Source organism: Quercus suber, unplaced genomic scaffold (assembly GCF_002906115.3).
Source record: "Quercus suber isolate HL8 unplaced genomic scaffold, Cork oak 2.0 scaffold_79, whole genome shotgun sequence".
Classification (NCBI taxonomy): domain Eukaryota; kingdom Viridiplantae; phylum Streptophyta; class Magnoliopsida; order Fagales; family Fagaceae; genus Quercus; species Quercus suber.
Window position 1 is genome coordinate 1,017,438 of NW_027069544.1, and position 21,111 is coordinate 1,038,548.

A 21,111-nucleotide genomic window follows, 5' to 3' on the forward strand; every position below is an offset into this window, starting at 1 on the left:
ATTACTCCTCTTTTCTAAAGAAAGATGTCTCAAATTTGCCTTTACAACTCCAAGTATTAGTGAAACTAGTGATATTCAAAATTCTCCTCCTTTTCGAAAAAAAAGAAAAGAAAAGAAAAAGTATTGGGTTGGGTAGTTTAGTAATATGTTAATTTTTTTCGCTCTCTCTCTCTCTCTCAAAAAAAAAAAAAAAAAAAAAAAAACCCTATAGAGGATCACATTGATGCAGCCATAGAAAAATGATTAGCTATTACTTTGTCATTTTGCCTATTCAAAAATTATTTTATGGGGTCCACATGTGAAGTCCAGTTGCAGCAAAAGTCATGTTGGTTTAAAGGTCTAGGTATCAATCTTTTATTTTATTAGTTATGGTCAACTTCATAGTCAAGGGAAAATCTGTAATTTTGGCAATTCTTGTGAATTAAGGGTATTTTAGAAGTTTAATTGGGTCTAGAATTTTCTAGGAGACCTTAAGTATCTTAGAAAGAGTCCATATATATATATATATATATTATGCTCAATGAATTTAGACAAGATGAAGTTGATTAATTTTATATGGAGTGTTTTGAGCATTGAGGTATGTTGGCATTTGTGTGTTCATTTCTTCCCTTTCTCTTCTATTTTTCCCTCTTCAGATTCTTGTGGTATTGTTCATACAACCCGCTAAACACCATAAAATTCTCTCTGTTTCTTCTTCCTTATAACCCAATCATGCCCTTTGTTTGTTTTACCTATCAAAACCCTACAACCCACATTCTTTCTTCTACCAAATAGCCATCAATAACTCATTAAACCACCTTTCAATTCTTAAACACAATCCTATAACTATTTTCTTCCATAATTCTAAATGCTAGATCCATAAATTCTCCTAATCCTAATCCCACCATAACCACATTTAGAGATTTCCCCCAAATTGTCCTACATTGAATAACATTTTCCATTATTTTCAAAACCCACAAAATTTCCAAAAGCCTTGTAGCTCAACTAGCATCTCTTAGTGTCTCCAACGAATACGTTTAGGTTCAAATCCCCTTTCCCCCAGCCATCGAATTATCCAAAAAGAAAAGGCACAACATGTAAAAGTACAAACTTCCATTCATTTTTTCAAAATTAAAGACCACAACATTTTTTTTTTTTTTGGTTTCCCACAGTGTTTCCTCAAGACTTTCAACCAAAGACTAATCACTGTTCGTGCCGGGTATGCCCACGAAGGGGTAAAGCACTAGCCCAGGAGACCACAACATTTAAAGGTACAAACTTCTGTTCATTTTTTAAACTTAAAGATAAACCAGTAAGTGATTATGTTAACGTGTCGGCATTCCAATATGCTATTTTAACACTTTTTTTCATGCAGTGTACACACACACACTACTAACTACTAAGAACACAGAAATTGAGATATGATCATTTGGTTTTAAATAGAAGATATTCATTTATGGAGAAGAACCATCTCTGATGAAAAACTAATATACACAGGCACGGTCAACACTTTTTACAAATATGATATTAAAGACCTTCCTCCACAACATCACTTTGACACCTTCATTTTTCTTTTCTTTCTTGAATTCTGTAAATTAAAGATTTAGGTTTTTTTTTAAACTGAGAGTAAGGAAACATTAAATTATAATAAACAGAAGATTAGCTTTTCTCTCAGCCCCCCTCTTTCTACTTCCTTTTCCTATTAACTAACAGACACACCACATCTAGGGATGCTTTTTTCCCACAATGTTTTGATCTATGGAATTAGAAGTTGACATGGAATAACGGATAAAATAGTACAAACTACAAGATGTGAAATTTTCACTCCAGTAATTAATTGCAACTCTGGAAAACACAAGGTTCTATTCATCAAAATCTTTTATCTAGATTAAAATAATCAAATTCACAATAATACAAGAAGAATTAATACCCCACCCATCCCCTCCTTTTTCTCCTCCAAATTATATTAAAAGAATGAATAAATACAATATAATCTTGTCAGAGAATTATTAGAAACAACTTGATACAGTTGTGAATTTTATCTGTATACCTGTTGTTGACTCATTGAAGCATAATTCTGCCTCCAATATATATTTTTATTGATCCGATCCAAGGATTGGTTTTAAGTATTGCTCAGTTGCAGCTAACAATGGATCAAAAATGAAATGGGTATCCGACCCTTGACTTTTGAAATTTCCAAATTCACCCATCAGCAGCTCCATCCTATAAATCAATCAAGGGAAGAAGATTACAACAACATATGGAAATAATACAATGTAAAAGTGTACTTTCAAGGAAAATCAATGTATCGTCCCAAGAATAATTACCCAATTGTTAGTGGAGCAACTTTTCATTCAATTGGACTACTCCAAATTATAGACATTGCTCTCTCTCAACAATCACCAGAGTCAGCTAGATTGCCACAATGGGATATTTCAAGTCCTTACTTCAGAAGTTTCTTTGCTACCTAGAATTAAACTCTCAAGGTACTGGACTGCATGCACTCTGTAATCTTTGTCTAGCTGTTTTAGAAGTGCACTGTGTGTACAAGAATCAGGCTGAATTTGTCTATCCAGCATCTGTACATACAATCTCAAAGATTCTTGCCAGTTACCCATGTTGCAGTTCTCATTTATTAAAATCGTGTAGGTATACTTATTTGGAAGTATTCCTTTTTCTTCCATCTCCGCAAAAATTTTGTAAGCCTGCTCCATTCTCCTAACTTTGCAAAGACCATTTATCAGAGCATTGTAGGTGATCACATTGGGCAAAACACCCTTCCCCTGCATCTCCAAGAAAAACATATATGCCAGTTCTAGATTCCCCTTACCCGCATGCGCATGAATTAGTACCGTGTATGTCACTACTGAAGGGGATAAGCCTTTACTCAGCATCTCATTGAATAACTCTTTGGCTTTCCTAAGTTGTCCATTTTCCAAATGAGCATGAATGATGCTAGTATATGTCACATGATCGGGAACAAGACCATCACGAACTATTTTCTGCAACAAGTCACTTGCTTCTTCCAAATTGCCCAACTTACAGAGCCCATTTACGAAAACATTGTATGTGATCAAATCAGGAGGGAACCCCACAGCTAGCATCTCTTCTTGCATACTTAATGCCTTTAATGTGTCACCAAGTTTGAGTTCACCCACTATCCGAGTTGTGTATGCGAAGCGGTCTGGCTTCAATCCTTCTTGCAACATCTCATCAAAGAAATCCTTAGCCATTGCCAAATCTCCCATCTTGCAAGACCCATTCACCAGAATCGTATAAGTGAAAACATCAGCGCGAATACCTTGGTTGACCATTTCATTTTTTATCTGCAGGGCTACATCCAAGTCCCCCAACCTGCAAAGACCATCTATAAGAGTATTATAGGTAATAACAGTAGGAACAAGATTCCTCCATCGTAACTCACCATACAATAGAAAAGCCTCCCGAATATCCCCCAACCTACAATACCCATATATCAGAGTATTATATGAAACTACATCTGGCCTCACATTCTTCTTTAACATATCAGAAAACCGCTGTCTAGCATCCACCATGCTTCCCAACTTGCAAAGGCCATACATTAACGTATTATAAGTTGCCACAGTGGGGGTAACTCCTCTAATTACCATCTCCTCCTCAAAGCCTAATGCCTCAACAATCAATCCCTTCTTGCAATACCCACAAATCAATGGGTTATATGTGTAAGCTGAAACTTTCAGTCCTGATTTCAACATCTCCCCAATCAGCCCCTTAGCCTGCTCTAACTCCCCTTTCTTTGACAACCCATTAATCAGCACATTATAGGTCACATTATTCGGAAAGCATCCTCTCCTTTGCATCTCGGACAAAAGCTCGAGTGCTTGCTGCACTTGCCCTTGCTTGCAATACGAATCCAACAAAGTATTATAAGAAACAATTGTCAGCTTAATCCCACTCTCCCCCATCATTCTATAAACCTCTCTAGCTTTAGTTACAAGATTTCTATCCCTAAGTATCCTAAGAATCCTATTACAATTTTTGACATCTGGCAACAACCCATTTGCCATCATCTTATCAAAAACCAACAAGCATTGCTCAATCATGGATTTCTTCGTATAAACCCATAACAAAAGATCGAGAAGCTTAACCGAAACCTCATAACCAACATACCCATCAACCAAAACATCCACAATTCCATGCATATCTACACTAATAACCCTCTCCACCACCCAATAAGCCGACCTCATCAAATTATTCTTCACAAGTATTTCAAGCATGGCACAAAACGCAAACTCAGACCGCTTAAACCCCGGTTGACCCTCAACCCATCGAAAGAACCGCAAAGCAATTCTGGGTCTAATCCGAATCGAATCAAGGACTCGGATGAACAACTCGGGGTCAACAATAACAGCTCGAAATTGATCAGATACCCAGTTGTTGTTACAAAAAGCCCAGGGCTTTTCTTCAATGGTATCGAAAATAAGGTCTCTGTATTGGGTCTCAGAGATTGTAGCGGTAGTAGAAGCTATGCCTATGGTTGTAGTACTAGCGGGACAGTTATGGAAAGAAGAAAACAAAGGAAATAAAAGGCGTACCTTGAGAGCAAAAGGGTGCGAAACTGTAGTAAAGGCTAAAGCTTTAGAAGCTCGCACACAGTGGGTCATTGAGTAGAGAAGCTACACCATGCGTTAGATTTGTTTTTGAGAGAGAGAGAGACGTTTTAGAGAGTTGGGGATGTGGGTTTTGTTGGGATTTGAGGAAGAGACATGGTAGAGGGTTGTTGTTGTTGTTGTTGATGGTGGTGACGGCGGAGCTTGAGAAATGTAGAAGAAGGTGGCTGCTCCGATAGGGGGTTTGAATAAGGAGGTGTAGAAGATGCAGCCATGGATTCTGGACTCCAGCCCAGGGGTTTCGGAGGTTTTGGGTTTTGGGTCCGGTTCGGATCACTGTGGTTCTTTTCTACGGTTCGAATACTTTTTTTTCTTTTCATTTTCATTTTTTTTTTGTTTTTTTTGTTTTTTTTTTGTTTTTTTTGTTTTTTTTGTTTTTTTTTTTTTGTGGTGGTAAATTACTAGTTACAATGAACTCCTAAATTTAATCAAATATTTGACTTAGTATACCCGATTTTCTATAATCGACACTACCTTCCTAAAATTTCAAAATTATTGATATTTTGCCCCAAGCTTAACAATAGCCTAGGGATGGCAATTTCACTCGTCACATTTCAATCTGTCATTGAAAATATGGTGAGATGAAAATGAGGCAAAATCTTTTCCCCAATCATTGGGGTAGGGTGGGGATGAATTTTGGTCACATTGTTCCATCCTAAATATATATTATTAAAATTTGATTTTTTTTTAATATAATTACAAAATCCATATTCTAACTATTAGAAACTTTGTATATTTACTTATTTTAATTCAATGTTTGATTTTGGAGATTGTATTATTGTTTTGTTATACAATTTAGTGTGAAATTTATAATTTGTATTAGTGTTAAATATTTTGTTTGTACTATTGAGTATTATTGCTTGATAAAGAATTTGTTTTGTTCTATTATGTTGATAGATTAAGGTTTTATGTTATTGTATCGATGCACATTGGTACATTGATTTGGTATTATTTTCTTATTGTGTTAATCAATACTTGTATTAGGATATACTTTAATTTATAAGTGGAGTAAAGATGGGTTAAGGTGAGGTGAGATTCTAGTGAGACAAGACAAGGTAATGCCTTGAGGAACGAGGGTTGGCAGCTATGATCCGGCCTCGCCTTGAATGCCCTTATGTGTTTCTCTCAAAAGTTTATAATCTCTTAAATTCAAATATTCAATATGTTGAAGTGTTTAGGAAGCAAAAAGTATCTTATAAAATGAGTAAATTTACAAGCATATTACAAAATAATTTTTAATGACAACTTTTCATTAAACTCCGTACAACACCACATGGAAAAAAAAAATGATAGCTAAAACTTATCTTGTTCAATATTTTAGAAAAGAAATTGAATCAACCGCCTTCAATATTGTTAGGTTAGCAGTTAGCTTATATACATACCCAAAGAAAGAATTAAAATTACTTATTCCAGCCCCTCAATATTATTAAGTACAGCTGGTCGACGTTTTAACTCCTGTTGCTATAGTGTCATACATATGTGGTGCATAGAGAATGCACGTACCCAAAAGACTAAGGTTGCGTGCTTGTGCAAGGATGGATGGAAAGGGGGACGTAGCAAGAAGTGCACCTTTCATCTGATAAGCTTTGAGTGGTGGAAGATTATTTAGAAGCACTCACCGAAGAAGAAAAAATATACCACATGATGGTTACGTATAGCAACTTCACAATTAATTTAGGTACATTTAGGATAATAATGACATTGGAATTGGATACCAAAAGGGAGAAGAAGCGAAACTGAAAGCTGGTGAAGGAAAATGAAGTTATGAAATCATTAAATTTAATCATATGCAGTAACAATTATATTGAATCACAATGTGGGGGGGAAATCTCCATCAAGATGCATCTTAGTTAAAAGCAGCAGGCCTGTAAAAAAGAATTTCACCTATCCCAAAAATAAAGTGGAATTTTCATCAAAAACGAATTACTGCTGACTGTAAAATCCACAATTTCTCCGGTCATCACACATACAAGGCAATCAGGCAGCGATGGGTCTGTCCCTCAACTGTATTAAACTTCACGATCCATTAGCTTAAGAAGAATCGCCTGCCAGGATAAGCAAAAATAATGCATCAATTACTACCGAATTTCACCAGAGATCATCAATTGCAAGAACTATAACACCAGTGAAGTTCTAGTGATGATCAAAAGCAAAATTTTTATAAGAAATCTGTAAAACAGAAAATAAGCATGTTTCAGCAAGCTTCAAGCAATTTCCTTAGTCCATACTGCCCAGCAGATTCATCCATACAGATGAACCAATATACTTTCACACGATATCTCATGCAGGGATGCACACACATTTATCCTTTATTAACTTACAGGACAGGAGCGATATGATTTTAGTCCCTGTTGTAGTTCATGGGATGAGATTAAAAGCTTTGCTGGACGAAATTCAACAGATTGATTTTGTCCTCTATTGTCTGTAAAACAGATTAATTCCCGTTGCAGAAGGTGTTCAAATGCCTGGAGAAATTAAAGCAAAATATTTATCAGACATACAGGGAGACTAAACCTTAAGATCCTTCAGATAGAAATTATAGAGAACTATTTGTACCCGTAAGCATACGTTCCATGCATAATACTCAGACATCTGGAATGAAGCACGTATGCTTTTGTACTCTGCTGAGCATGACAAACATGTAAATTGACAAACTTGATAATGGTAATGGAATGATAACAAAAGAAACATCATAAGTTGACCTTTCATTACGGAATTGAAGTTGTATGAACTTTGCCCTTTAACCTCCAATCTCTTCATGCATACCAGAATATGTAGTTCCAAGATGGAGCAATCTGTTTCAAGTTGAATGTGCATTCAAAATCATTAGTTTAACCAGAGGGTGAGGGTTAGATCACTGTTACCTTGCATAAGCAAGGCTTTTATTCATATAAGTACTCCATAAAAACATGCAAGTCGGCACAGGAATTATTTGTGCACTGTCATGGATTAATATGCTAAACTTTTAAAGCTTGAATTTAGTTACCAAGAATGAGTTTATAATTTAAGCATAGCCAAAATCTTTTGCCTCAAAAAGATCTGCTAACAATATTAACTTTAGTTAGTTGAGCAGTTACTACTTAAAACTCGCCAAACAGATAAATAGGAATAAGAGACAGGTTTAGAGATAAATTAGCTCTCAGTCACAAGTCAATGAATATATAAATTGAAAACTAGCTAGAGAAGATCCAAGGAGAGCAACTTTACGCTCTTCCTCTAATTGTACATGATAAACTACCACTTATCTTAAAATTTTAATCTATTTAGAAATAGTGTATTTAATTGTTTTACCATTATTCTAACATTCCCCATCATGTTTGGGCCTAAACTCCCACTTCATATGTGGGGCCCAACACATGGGATTTTTAAATTTTTATATGGGACATCTACTCTAATACTATGATAAATTATTGATTATTTCAAAAGTTTTAGGTATTAGGAAATAGTGAATTTAATCATTTAAGCATGGAGGAGGGGAACTGTATATGAAAACAGAGAAAACAAATCAAAGAATGATGCTTTTGTGTTCCAGCAGCTTACTTAGGCCAGATAAATGACCTTAGGTTAATAAAAACTGTATAACAAATAGTGACAAAGACTCCAAAAATGAAAGAGAAGTCAGTAGGAGATGTTTAGAACTATAAGTACCACATAAGCAATACATAAATATCAAAGACAAAGTATTTAAATCTGTCAAACCTTTTATACACTCCAGCTTTGGCTGCCTTTGGATATTTGAAAGTGCAGTTTTGAAATTCTCAAGTGATAGGAATCCAGATCCCAAATCCATATAAGAAACAGCGCGAAATCTAGTGTCATGGTCTATCAACAGTAAGTTTAGCAGAGGATGAAAGAAGCTCGTAATTGAAACTTACTAATTAGTACAGAAATTCTGTGTTTCTGGATGAATGAACTTACAGAAACCTCAGTAAGTGGTTGACAGTGGCATCAGAATCCATATACGTAATAATAATTTGTTTGAATTTCTCATCTGCTAAAATGTTCTGTAAAATGTCAAGGATTTCTTAACCAGATATGAGAAAATAAATCTTTCATTATTCAAGGGAAAAAAAGAAAAGAATTGTCTTATTAGCCTCTTTGGCAACATATAAACAACTAATCTCTCTGAAGTTATTAAAAGTTGGTTAAACTGATAATCACCCAAAATTAGTGGCACAAGATGGTTAGAAGGAACTTAACCTTCCATAACTGACTCATTTCCATGTGTCAAAAGCTCATTACCTATTTAAGTTTCAAAAATATATGCTTGTTTGCACACAGCACATTTATTTATTTTTACATGGGTGTACCTCATAAAGGCAAGTTCTTTGAAGTATATTACCATGCTAAGGGAATACACGTAATGAAGTGCAGGCCAGTGTGGGGAGCACAACCTTCTTTTAAAATGCCCATATTGCTATCTCATTAAAAGGATACTTGAAGCTTAGCATTAAATTCAACAGCATAGTCATGAGAAATGGTTGAGTCTAATGGCAATGATAAAATGTGCTCCAACAATCTGCATAGTTAGAACAGAGGAAAATCAATACAAAAGTATTTGTTACACTTATAATTCATCCTATCTGGGCAGAAGCCATTGTGAGATCTCTGAGACAGACAATAAACAAATTTACCTCTGTAAATCTTCCTTAGAGGGAGGAAGAAACAGCAGCTTTCTATGTGAAAAGCGAGATCTCACTCTTTTTTCCAAAAGCTGATCAGCATCCTGCATAGATTATAGCCCAAGTTCCCAAAATTCTTTCACAATGTACAAGCAACTAAAACCATGTTTCCACAATTGCTGTCTGTATATAACCATTTATATGCAGTTTTCATATGATCACAATGGGCAAAACTTCCAAATTTATTTTAAAACTAATTCAATAGAGTCCAAAGACAAGAAAGGTTCTTATTTCTTTCTGATTAAAAATTTATTTAAAAAAATCATGCACGTGAATCTGAAGATAATAAACAAGAAAGATGAAAGAAACTTCAGAGCACCATACCAATCGGCAACTCACACCAATGACAACAGCTTGTGATGTTACTGATTGCATTGCATCTAGCAAACTGTAAAGAACTCGTTGTTTTCCCTGCCAGGGACAACAAAAAAATGAAAGCAGAAATGTCATAATCAGAAAATTTAAATGGATCAAACAAAATTGTATGTTTCAAAATGGGCCCTTTTCTTCTTAATACAGGGAAGATTTTACATGGCCTATCATCAAATTCAATCAAAGAAAATAATGAATTGGCACAGAATGGCAGTGTCTTACCTGAGCAAAAAGGTCAAACTCATCCAGCACAAAAATAATGGTTTTATGTGCTAATCCACACTCCCTAACACACCAGAAATCAAAAAATTAATTACACTTTAGACCATTGAACAAGAGTTGCATCAAGCAAACTTTATACTCACCTTAACATGGCTATCATGAACTGGGAGTTGTCATCAAATGATGCCTAAAAGAACCACATCAAGATCAACAAGTCAGAAGTATTTAGTTGTAAATTATCAGTTTATCACTAACCTCAATTAGATTAAACCTCTTACCATTTTTGAGAACAATAATTGATGCTCTGCACATAACTGTCTAGAAATTTCCTGGAAGATCAACAAGCATGTCAGAAACTTCATAAACTCTGAATGGAAATTCTTTCATGGAAGTAACTACTCAGAAAACAATAACATGCATCTATTCTAATCTTTAAATGTACACATATTTTGTAATTTTGCTTTGGTTATAAGTCTGCATATCAAAACAATAAGTTCTCGTCCATTACTAAAATGTTCCCAATAAGATTGATCTAATTTGTCACCAAAAAAAAAAAAAAAAAATCAAAATTTTGGAAGTAGCTTATGCCTAAAACTCTGCACACTTTTTTTTTTTTTTTGCTCAAGTAATTCCATACAATTTCATTAAATCACCTTTGCATCTATCACAATGCCACATCACTTATTCAAAATTTATAATATCAATGTACATTGTACTGTCTTCACATGGTTGATGATCTTCTTCATAAATGCACCATTATCAAGAATCTAACCTATAAGATATGGATCTGTAGTGCACTATTGTCGGAACTTCAACAGAATGCCATGTGTAAATGCATATTCAACTTAAGTTGAACTTGTGCAGAACCTTTCTCTTTTGTTTCAACATACAATTGGAATCTTTATCTTTCATAATTCCATACTAACTTCTTAGTAGCAACCATTATTTTATTTTATTTTTGATAAGTAACTCTCAACGTTAGGATATCTAAGTAGCAACCATTATCTTTCCTTATTATGGTCAGAAGTTAATAACATGGGTAACTCAGCTTCATTTAAGCAGCAATATGATTGCATTGCAAATCTTATTAGTTTCAGAGATTCTTGTATTTGTATAAATAAGTCTACAATTTCAAGTTCAGTCAAAATCAAGTAACTTAAAAAATAAAATTGAACAAACCTCAACCAGCATTTTTTAAAATGTTGATATTGTGAATTTTTAATAAAATATCAATATTTGATTAGGAAATTTCACAGAAAACAATGTTATTCAAACGGAGTGTGCAGAACATCTACTAGAGGCAAAGAGATTAAGGGATATCAAACCTTGAAAGCGCAGTTATCATCACTGTGCAACAGCCCACTTAACTTGATCTGCAACAAAAATTATCCGTTACAAAGTAAGTTAAGTTGAGAAAATTTGTTTCCTTATTCTTTTTTTCTTTTTTTTCCTCTCTCGTTTTGGGGGACCCTAGCATGCATGAACTAGTATCCACGATACTAAAATATAGAGACATCCACTTTGATGGCCAAAATAATTAAAAGGAGAAAAGAAACAAGGATGGGGCATTTCATCTTCAATGGGGTCACTTAAAAAAATTAGAGCCATACAAAATTAATGGCATGCTATCAATGTTATTGCTTCATAACATACCACCAAAATTAGTTCTTACTCGCAAGTACATTGGTGGATACCATATTATAACTGTCCTAGTATGAGATGGTGGGATCTACAAGCAACATTCACTATGAAACAAACAATGTAATTCCATTTGCAATGGGAAGCAAAAATGCACCTCAAATTCCATTTTGAAATCCTCAAACATCTATAAGCTTTCTACAGTTTCTTTTCCTTAGTTCCCTCGACAATGAATCATATGGTTATTTACCTTTCTTTTTTTGTTTAAAAATAAAAAAGATATAGAACTCGTTGCATCCACTCTATGATGATTGCCTTTTACTTTCAGGCCAAGACCCAATTGATTTTTTTTTTAGTGCATTAACTCAGGCCTGGTTCATTTCAGGTAGACATTTTTGACAGTAAAGATAGTTCATTTCAAATTGATATTGTTAAAATGATATGGGTTCATTTCAAATGCTTATTTATAACTAGTTACAAGACAACAATCCGGTTTAATTTAGTCCAGATGCACCATAATATACTAAAAACATTATGCTATTTACTGATACTACTACTACTACCAATTCAAAAAAAACAAAAAACAAAAAACAAAAAAGCAAAAATGGTTAAATTGGTGCTCACAACTGAAATCAAATCAGGAAATTCCAGCAATAAGTCTTTGAGAACAAGCTCCAACACCTAACATCACAACCAAAATAATAAAAATAAAAACTTTGTTAGCCAAATTAATCAATTTGTAAAATCATAATACAGCTTAACCAAATAAAAAAAAACACACACAAACCGCGATTTTTCCAGAACCACGAGGACCCAGAAGCAAGATCGAGTTGTTGCATGCCTCGGTGACCGAACTGGATATAATGAACTTCAATTTGCTGCCAAAAACAAAAAAAATGGCAATTCCCTCGATCAATCATAATGTAATTGGAAACATTTTCTCGGGAAACAAACAGAGAACGTGAAATTAAAATTAAAGTAAAATGGAGAGAGAATCGGACCTGTAGTTGCTGTCTGGAGAATCGGAGAGAGGCTTGAAGACGAAGCTAGGGTTACAGAGTCTGCTTCGGAGTAGATTTAGGGCTTCCTCTACTGTATTCTCTCTTCCCATTGCTGATACTACAAACACTGTGAGATTATTTGAAATGGCGGGAAAATTAGAAGTAGGGCATCTATTCCATTGGACATGCTTATATATACCCACACCAACAATTTCGCACGTGCACAGTAACCTTTTTCTTTTTCTTTTTTCTTATTTTCCCACTTAACTTTTGCAATTTATTCCTTTATGATTTGCCTATTTCACCAACTTTCAATTATTATGTTTGAAATCTATTAAAAAAAATTATTACATATGATCTCTTAAAAACTTGGATTAAAATAAAATCTGTAATGTTTCATCCAAATTATTATTGTTGGTGCCTCTCGAATATATAGATTTGATTTAATAAGCATGTTATGTAGATGTGTATTGAGACTCAAGATAAGTAGTATAACTGATTATACTATTTATTGAAAATAATTGATTATACATTGGTAATGAAGTAGCACTTTGAGTTCAAGAATGACAAGTTATGATGGAATTTAGTTTGGTTTGATAATATGGTTAAGCTCGAGAAGAAGGCCGCGTTGACCCTAAGTGAAGTGGGGGACTAGGGATTTTCAAATTTTGCTTAAAGGATTATAACTCCTGCTTTGAATACTCCATTTTCAATAGCAATCATTGGTGATGATGAGCAATGATACCCGATTAGCTCTACAAGTTTATAATTATATGATATGCTTGCCTTTTGCTAACTTAAATATCAAAGATTCTTCACTAACTCATGACAGCATGCTTAGTGTGAGGATGTTTGCACGTTTTGCGTCTTTTTTGACTGGTCTTACGGCACTGTTCATGAAACAGCCAACTTAAATATTAAAGACTCTTCACTAACCTACAACAGCACACTTAACACAATAATAATTAAAAATATACATTAACAAGTCTATTAAAAGACCTAGTGACACATGATTAAAAAAAAATGATTGNTTTTTTTTTTTTTTTTTTTTTTTTTTTTTTTTTTTTTTTTTTTCCCTATAGAGGATCACATTGATGCAGCCATAGAAAAATGATTAGCTATTACTTTGTCATTTTGCCTATTCAAAAATTATTTTATGGGGTCCACATGTGAAGTCCAGTTGCAGCAAAAGTCATGTTGGTTTAAAGGTCTAGGTATCAATCTTTTATTTTATTAGTTATGGTCAACTTCATAGTCAAGGGAAAATCTGTAATTTTGGCAATTCTTGTGAATTAAGGGTATTTTAGAAGTTTAATTGGGTCTAGAATTTTCTAGGAGACCTTAAGTATCTTAGAAAGAGTCCATATATATATATATATATATTATGCTCAATGAATTTAGACAAGATGAAGTTGATTAATTTTATATGGAGTGTTTTGAGCATTGAGGTATGTTGGCATTTGTGTGTTCATTTCTTCCCTTTCTCTTCTATTTTTCCCTCTTCAGATTCTTGTGGTATTGTTCATACAACCCGCTAAACACCATAAAATTCTCTCTGTTTCTTCTTCCTTATAACCCAATCATGCCCTTTGTTTGTTTTACCTATCAAAACCCTACAACCCACATTCTTTCTTCTACCAAATAGCCATCAATAACTCATTAAACCACCTTTCAATTCTTAAACACAATCCTATAACTATTTTCTTCCATAATTCTAAATGCTAGATCCATAAATTCTCCTAATCCTAATCCCACCATAACCACATTTAGAGATTTCCCCCAAATTGTCCTACATTGAATAACATTTTCCATTATTTTCAAAACCCACAAAATTTCCAAAAGCCTTGTAGCTCAACTAGCATCTCTTAGTGTCTCCAACGAATACGTTTAGGTTCAAATCCCCTTTCCCCCAGCCATCGAATTATCCAAAAAGAAAAGGCACAACATGTAAAAGTACAAACTTCCATTCATTTTTTCAAAATTAAAGACCACAACATTTTTTTTTTTTTTGGTTTCCCACAGTGTTTCCTCAAGACTTTCAACCAAAGACTAATCACTGTTCGTGCCGGGTATGCCCACGAAGGGGTAAAGCACTAGCCCAGGAGACCACAACATTTAAAGGTACAAACTTCTGTTCATTTTTTAAACTTAAAGATAAACCAGTAAGTGATTATGTTAACGTGTCGGCATTCCAATATGCTATTTTAACACTTTTTTTCATGCAGTGTACACACACACACTACTAACTACTAAGAACACAGAAATTGAGATATGATCATTTGGTTTTAAATAGAAGATATTCATTTATGGAGAAGAACCATCTCTGATGAAAAACTAATATACACAGGCACGGTCAACACTTTTTACAAATATGATATTAAAGACCTTCCTCCACAACATCACTTTGACACCTTCATTTTTCTTTTCTTTCTTGAATTCTGTAAATTAAAGATTTAGGTTTTTTTTTAAACTGAGAGTAAGGAAACATTAAATTATAATAAACAGAAGATTAGCTTTTCTCTCAGCCCCCCTCTTTCTACTTCCTTTTCCTATTAACTAACAGACACACCACATCTAGGGATGCTTTTTTCCCACAATGTTTTGATCTATGGAATTAGAAGTTGACATGGAATAACGGATAAAATAGTACAAACTACAAGATGTGAAATTTTCACTCCAGTAATTAATTGCAACTCTGGAAAACACAAGGTTCTATTCATCAAAATCTTTTATCTAGATTAAAATAATCAAATTCACAATAATACAAGAAGAATTAATACCCCACCCATCCCCTCCTTTTTCTCCTCCAAATTATATTAAAAGAATGAATAAATACAATATAATCTTGTCAGAGAATTATTAGAAACAACTTGATACAGTTGTGAATTTTATCTGTATACCTGTTGTTGACTCATTGAAGCATAATTCTGCCTCCAATATATATTTTTATTGATCCGATCCAAGGATTGGTTTTAAGTATTGCTCAGTTGCAGCTAACAATGGATCAAAAATGAAATGGGTATCCGACCCTTGACTTTTGAAATTTCCAAATTCACCCATCAGCAGCTCCATCCTATAAATCAATCAAGGGAAGAAGATTACAACAACATATGGAAATAATACAATGTAAAAGTGTACTTTCAAGGAAAATCAATGTATCGTCCCAAGAATAATTACCCAATTGTTAGTGGAGCAACTTTTCATTCAATTGGACTACTCCAAATTATAGACATTGCTCTCTCTCAACAATCACCAGAGTCAGCTAGATTGCCACAATGGGATATTTCAAGTCCTTACTTCAGAAGTTTCTTTGCTACCTAGAATTAAACTCTCAAGGTACTGGACTGCATGCACTCTGTAATCTTTGTCTAGCTGTTTTAGAAGTGCACTGTGTGTACAAGAATCAGGCTGAATTTGTCTATCCAGCATCTGTACATACAATCTCAAAGATTCTTGCCAGTTACCCATGTTGCAGTTCTCATTTATTAAAATCGTGTAGGTATACTTATTTGGAAGTATTCCTTTTTCTTCCATCTCCGCAAAAATTTTGTAAGCCTGCTCCATTCTCCTAACTTTGCAAAGACCATTTATCAGAGCATTGTAGGTGATCACATTGGGCAAAACACCCTTCCCCTGCATCTCCAAGAAAAACATATATGCCAGTTCTAGATTCCCCTTACCCGCATGCGCATGAATTAGTACCGTGTATGTCACTACTGAAGGGGATAAGCCTTTACTCAGCATCTCATTGAATAACTCTTTGGCTTTCCTAAGTTGTCCATTTTCCAAATGAGCATGAATGATGCTAGTATATGTCACATGATCGGGAACAAGACCATCACGAACTATTTTCTGCAACAAGTCACTTGCTTCTTCCAAATTGCCCAACTTACAGAGCCCATTTACGAAAACATTGTATGTGATCAAATCAGGAGGGAACCCCACAGCTAGCATCTCTTCTTGCATACTTAATGCCTTTAATGTGTCACCAAGTTTGAGTTCACCCACTATCCGAGTTGTGTATGCGAAGCGGTCTGGCTTCAATCCTTCTTGCAACATCTCATCAAAGAAATCCTTAGCCATTGCCAAATCTCCCATCTTGCAAGACCCATTCACCAGAATCGTATAAGTGAAAACATCAGCGCGAATACCTTGGTTGACCATTTCATTTTTTATCTGCAGGGCTACATCCAAGTCCCCCAACCTGCAAAGACCATCTATAAGAGTATTATAGGTAATAACAGTAGGAACAAGATTCCTCCATCGTAACTCACCATACAATAGAAAAGCCTCCCGAATATCCCCCAACCTACAATACCCATATATCAGAGTATTATATGAAACTACATCTGGCCTCACATTCTTCTTTAACATATCAGAAAACCGCTGTCTAGCATCCACCATGCTTCCCAACTTGCAAAGGCCATACATTAACGTATTATAAGTTGCCACAGTGGGGGTAACTCCTCTAATTACCATCTCCTCCTCAAAGCCTAATGCCTCAACAATCAATCCCTTCTTGCAATACCCACAAATCAATGGGTTATATGTGTAAGCTGAAACTTTCAGTCCTGATTTCAACATCTCCCCAATCAGCCCCTTAGCCTGCTCTAACTCCCCTTTCTTTGACAACCCATTAATCAGCACATTATAGGTCACATTATTCGGAAAGCATCCTCTCCTTTGCATCTCGGACAAAAGCTCGAGTGCTTGCTGCACTTGCCCTTGCTTGCAATACGAATCCAACAAAGTATTATAAGAAACAATTGTCAGCTTAATCCCACTCTCCCCCATCATTCTATAAACCTCTCTAGCTTTAGTTACAAGATTTCTATCCCTAAGTATCCTAAGAATCCTATTACAATTTTTGACATCTGGCAACAACCCATTTGCCATCATCTTATCAAAAACCAACAAGCATTGCTCAATCATGGATTTCTTCGTATAAACCCATAACAAAAGATCGAGAAGCTTAACCGAAACCTCATAACCAACATACCCATCAACCAAAACATCCACAATTCCATGCATATCTACACTAATAACCCTCTCCACCACCCAATAAGCCGACCTCATCAAATTATTCTTCACAAGTATTTCAAGCATGGCACAAAACGCAAACTCAGACCGCTTAAACCCCGGTTGACCCTCAACCCATCGAAAGAACCGCAAAGCAATTCTGGGTCTAATCCGAATCGAATCAAGGACTCGGATGAACAACTCGGGGTCAACAATAACAGCTCGAAATTGATCAGATACCCAGTTGTTGTTACAAAAAGCCCAGGGCTTTTCTTCAATGGTATCGAAAATAAGGTCTCTGTATTGGGTCTCAGAGATTGTAGCGGTAGTAGAAGCTATGCCTATGGTTGTAGTACTAGCGGGACAGTTATGGAAAGAAGAAAACAAAGGAAATAAAAGGCGTACCTTGAGAGCAAAAGGGTGCGAAACTGTAGTAAAGGCTAAAGCTTTAGAAGCTCGCACACAGTGGGTCATTGAGTAGAGAAGCTACACCATGCGTTAGATTTGTTTTTGAGAGAGAGAGAGACGTTTTAGAGAGTTGGGGATGTGGGTTTTGTTGGGATTTGAGGAAGAGACATGGTAGAGGGTTGTTGTTGTTGTTGTTGATGGTGGTGACGGCGGAGCTTGAGAAATGTAGAAGAAGGTGGCTGCTCCGATAGGGGGTTTGAATAAGGAGGTGTAGAAGATGCAGCCATGGATTCTGGACTCCAGCCCAGGGGTTTCGGAGGTTTTGGGTTTTGGGTCCGGTTCGGATCACTGTGGTTCTTTTCTACGGTTCGAATACTTTTTTTTCTTTTCATTTTCTTTTTTTTTTTTTTTTTTTTGTTTTTTTTTTGTTTTTTTTGTTTTTTTTGTTTTTTTTTTTTTGTGGTGGTAAATTACTAGTTACAATGAACTCCTAAATTTAATCAAATATTTGACTTAGTATACCCGATTTTCTATAATCGACACTACCTTCCTAAAATTTCAAAATTATTGATATTTTGCCCCAAGCTTAACAATAGCCTAGGGATGGCAATTTCACTCGTCACATTTCAATCTGTCATTGAAAATATGGTGAGATGAAAATGAGGCAAAATCTTTTCCCCAATCATTGGGGTAGGGTGGGGATGAATTTTGGTCACATTGTTCCATCCTAAATATATATTATTAAAATTTGATTTTTTTTTAATATAATTACAAAATCCATATTCTAACTATTAGAAACTTTGTATATTTACTTATTTTAATTCAATGTTTGATTTTGGAGATTGTATTATTGTTTTGTTATACAATTTAGTGTGAAATTTATAATTTGTATTAGTGTTAAATATTTTGTTTGTACTATTGAGTATTATTGCTTGATAAAGAATTTGTTTTGTTCTATTATGTTGATAGATTAAGGTTTTATGTTATTGTATCGATGCACATTGGTACATTGATTTGGTATTATTTTCTTATTGTGTTAATCAATACTTGTATTAGGATATACTTTAATTTATAAGTGGAGTAAAGATGGGTTAAGGTGAGGTGAGATTCTAGTGAGACAAGACAAGGTAATGCCTTGAGGAACGAGGGTTGGCAGCTATGATCCGGCCTCGCCTTGAATGCCCTTATGTGTTTCTCTCAAAAGTTTATAATCTCTTAAATTCAAATATTCAATATGTTGAAGTGTTTAGGAAGCAAAAAGTATCTTATAAAATGAGTAAATTTACAAGCATATTACAAAATAATTTTTAATGACAACTTTTCATTAAACTCCGTACAACACCACATGGAAAAAAAAAATGATAGCTAAAACTTATCTTGTTCAATATTTTAGAAAAGAAATTGAATCAACCGCCTTCAATATTGTTAGGTTAGCAGTTAGCTTATATACATACCCAAAGAAAGAATTAAAATTACTTATTCCAGCCCCTCAATATTATTAAGTACAGCTGGTCGACGTTTTAACTCCTGTTGCTATAGTGTCATACATATGTGGTGCATAGAGAATGCACGTACCCAAAAGACTAAGGTTGCGTGCTTGTGCAAGGATGGATGGAAAGGGGGACGTAGCAAGAAGTGCACCTTTCATCTGATAAGCTTTGAGTGGTGGAAGATTATTTAGAAGCACTCACCGAAGAAGAAAAAATATACCACATGATGGTTACGTATAGCAACTTCACAATTAATTTAGGTACATTTAGGATAATAATGACATTGGAATTGGATACCAAAAGGGAGAAGAAGCGAAACTGAAAGCTGGTGAAGGAAAATGAAGTTATGAAATCATTAAATTTAATCATATGCAGTAACAATTATATTGAATCACAATGTGGGGGGAAATCTCCATCAAGATGCATCTTAGTTAAAAGCAGCAGGCCTGTAAAAAAGAATTTCACCTATCCCAAAAATAAAGTGGAATTTTCATCAAAAACGAATTACTGCTGACTGTAAAATCCACAATTTCTCCGGTCATCACACATACAAGGCAATCAGGCAGCGATGGGTCTGTCCCTCAACTGTATTAAACTTCACGATCCATTAGCTTAAGAAGAATCGCCTGCCAGGATAAGCAAAAATAATGCATCAATTACTACCGAATTTCACCAGAGATCATCAATTGCAAGAACTATAACACCAGTGAAGTTCTAGTGATGATCAAAAGCAAAATTTTTATAAGAAATCTGTAAAACAGAAAATAAGCATGTTTCAGCAAGCTTCAAGCAATTTCCTTAGTCCATACTGCCCAGCAGATTCATCCATACAGATGAACCAATATACTTTCACACGATATCTCATGCAGGGATGCACACACATTTATCCTTTATTAACTTACAGGACAGGAGCGATATGATTTTAGTCCCTGTTGTAGTTCATGGGATGAGATTAAAAGCTTTGCTGGACGAAATTCAACAGATTGATTTTGTCCTCTATTGTCTGTAAAACAGATTAATTCCCGTTGCAGAAGGTGTTCAAATGCCTGGAGAAATTAAAGCAAAATATTTATCAGACATACAGGGAGACTAAACCTTAAGATCCTTCAGATAGAAATTATAGAGAACTATTTGTACCCGTAAGCATACGTTCCATGCATAATACTCAGACATCTGGAATGAAGCACGTATGCTTTTGTACTCTGCTGAGCATGACAAACATGTAAATTGACAAACTTGATAATGGTAATGGAATGATAACAAAAGAAACATCATAAGTTGACCTTTCATTACGGAATTGAAGTTGTATGAACTTTGCCCTTTAACCTCCAATCTCTTCATGCATACCAGAATATGTAGTTCCAAGATGGAGCAATCTGTTTCAAGTTGAATGTGCATTCAAAATCATTAGTTTAACCAGAGGGTGAGGGTTAGATCACTGTTACCTTGCATAAGCAAGGCTTTTATTCATATAAGTACTCCATAAAAACATGCAAGTCGGCACAGGAATTATTTGTGCACTGTCATGGATTAATATGCTAAACTTTTAAAGCTTGAATTTAGTTACCAAGAATGAGTTTATAATTTATTTTTTTTTTTTCTTTTTTTGATCTATAATAAGAGGTTTTTTTTTTTTTTTTTTTTTTTACAA

At 34.7% G+C, this 21,111-nt stretch overlaps 4 protein-coding genes across 4 annotated transcripts; all 4 read right to left on the reverse strand.

Annotated features, from left to right (window-relative positions):
- Nucleotides 1-203: 203 nt before the first annotated feature.
- On the reverse strand, nucleotides 204-4,919 carry LOC112004667 (pentatricopeptide repeat-containing protein At1g22960, mitochondrial). Its single transcript, XM_024036903.2, has 2 exons — nucleotides 2,307-4,919; nucleotides 204-2,202 (listed from the first exon to the last, which is right to left on the reverse strand). The coding sequence occupies exon 1, from the start codon at nucleotides 4,620-4,622 to the stop codon at nucleotides 2,415-2,417; it is 2,208 nt and encodes a 735-aa protein (XP_023892671.1). The 5' UTR covers nucleotides 4,623-4,919; the 3' UTR covers nucleotides 204-2,202; nucleotides 2,307-2,414.
- A 1,453-nt stretch (nucleotides 4,920-6,372) lies between these two features.
- LOC112004668 (origin of replication complex subunit 4) lies at nucleotides 6,373-12,729 on the reverse strand. Its single transcript, XM_024036904.2, has 16 exons — nucleotides 12,544-12,729; nucleotides 12,330-12,420; nucleotides 12,167-12,223; nucleotides 11,230-11,277; nucleotides 10,183-10,233; nucleotides 10,048-10,091; nucleotides 9,905-9,968; nucleotides 9,635-9,721; nucleotides 9,263-9,354; nucleotides 9,066-9,147; nucleotides 8,547-8,632; nucleotides 8,328-8,437; nucleotides 7,331-7,423; nucleotides 7,185-7,249; nucleotides 6,950-7,093; nucleotides 6,373-6,673 (listed from the first exon to the last, which is right to left on the reverse strand). The coding sequence occupies exons 1-16, from the start codon at nucleotides 12,651-12,653 to the stop codon at nucleotides 6,638-6,640; spliced, it is 1,260 nt and encodes a 419-aa protein (XP_023892672.1). The 5' UTR covers nucleotides 12,654-12,729; the 3' UTR covers nucleotides 6,373-6,637.
- An 841-nt stretch (nucleotides 12,730-13,570) lies between these two features.
- On the reverse strand, nucleotides 13,571-18,323 carry LOC136067602 (pentatricopeptide repeat-containing protein At1g22960, mitochondrial-like). The gene is made up of 2 exons (XM_065773712.1): nucleotides 15,721-18,323; nucleotides 13,571-15,616 (listed from the first exon to the last, which is right to left on the reverse strand). Exon 1 carries the CDS (start codon nucleotides 18,034-18,036, stop codon nucleotides 15,829-15,831), a length of 2,208 nt encoding a protein of 735 aa, XP_065629784.1. The 5' UTR covers nucleotides 18,037-18,323; the 3' UTR covers nucleotides 13,571-15,616; nucleotides 15,721-15,828.
- A 1,471-nt stretch (nucleotides 18,324-19,794) lies between these two features.
- Nucleotides 19,795-20,835, reverse strand: LOC136067625 (origin of replication complex subunit 4-like). The gene is made up of 4 exons (XM_065773765.1): nucleotides 20,744-20,835; nucleotides 20,598-20,662; nucleotides 20,363-20,506; nucleotides 19,795-20,086 (listed from the first exon to the last, which is right to left on the reverse strand). The coding sequence occupies exons 1-4, from the start codon at nucleotides 20,799-20,801 to the stop codon at nucleotides 20,051-20,053; spliced, it is 303 nt and encodes a 100-aa protein (XP_065629837.1). The 5' UTR covers nucleotides 20,802-20,835; the 3' UTR covers nucleotides 19,795-20,050.
- Between the last annotated feature and the right edge of the window lie 276 nt (nucleotides 20,836-21,111).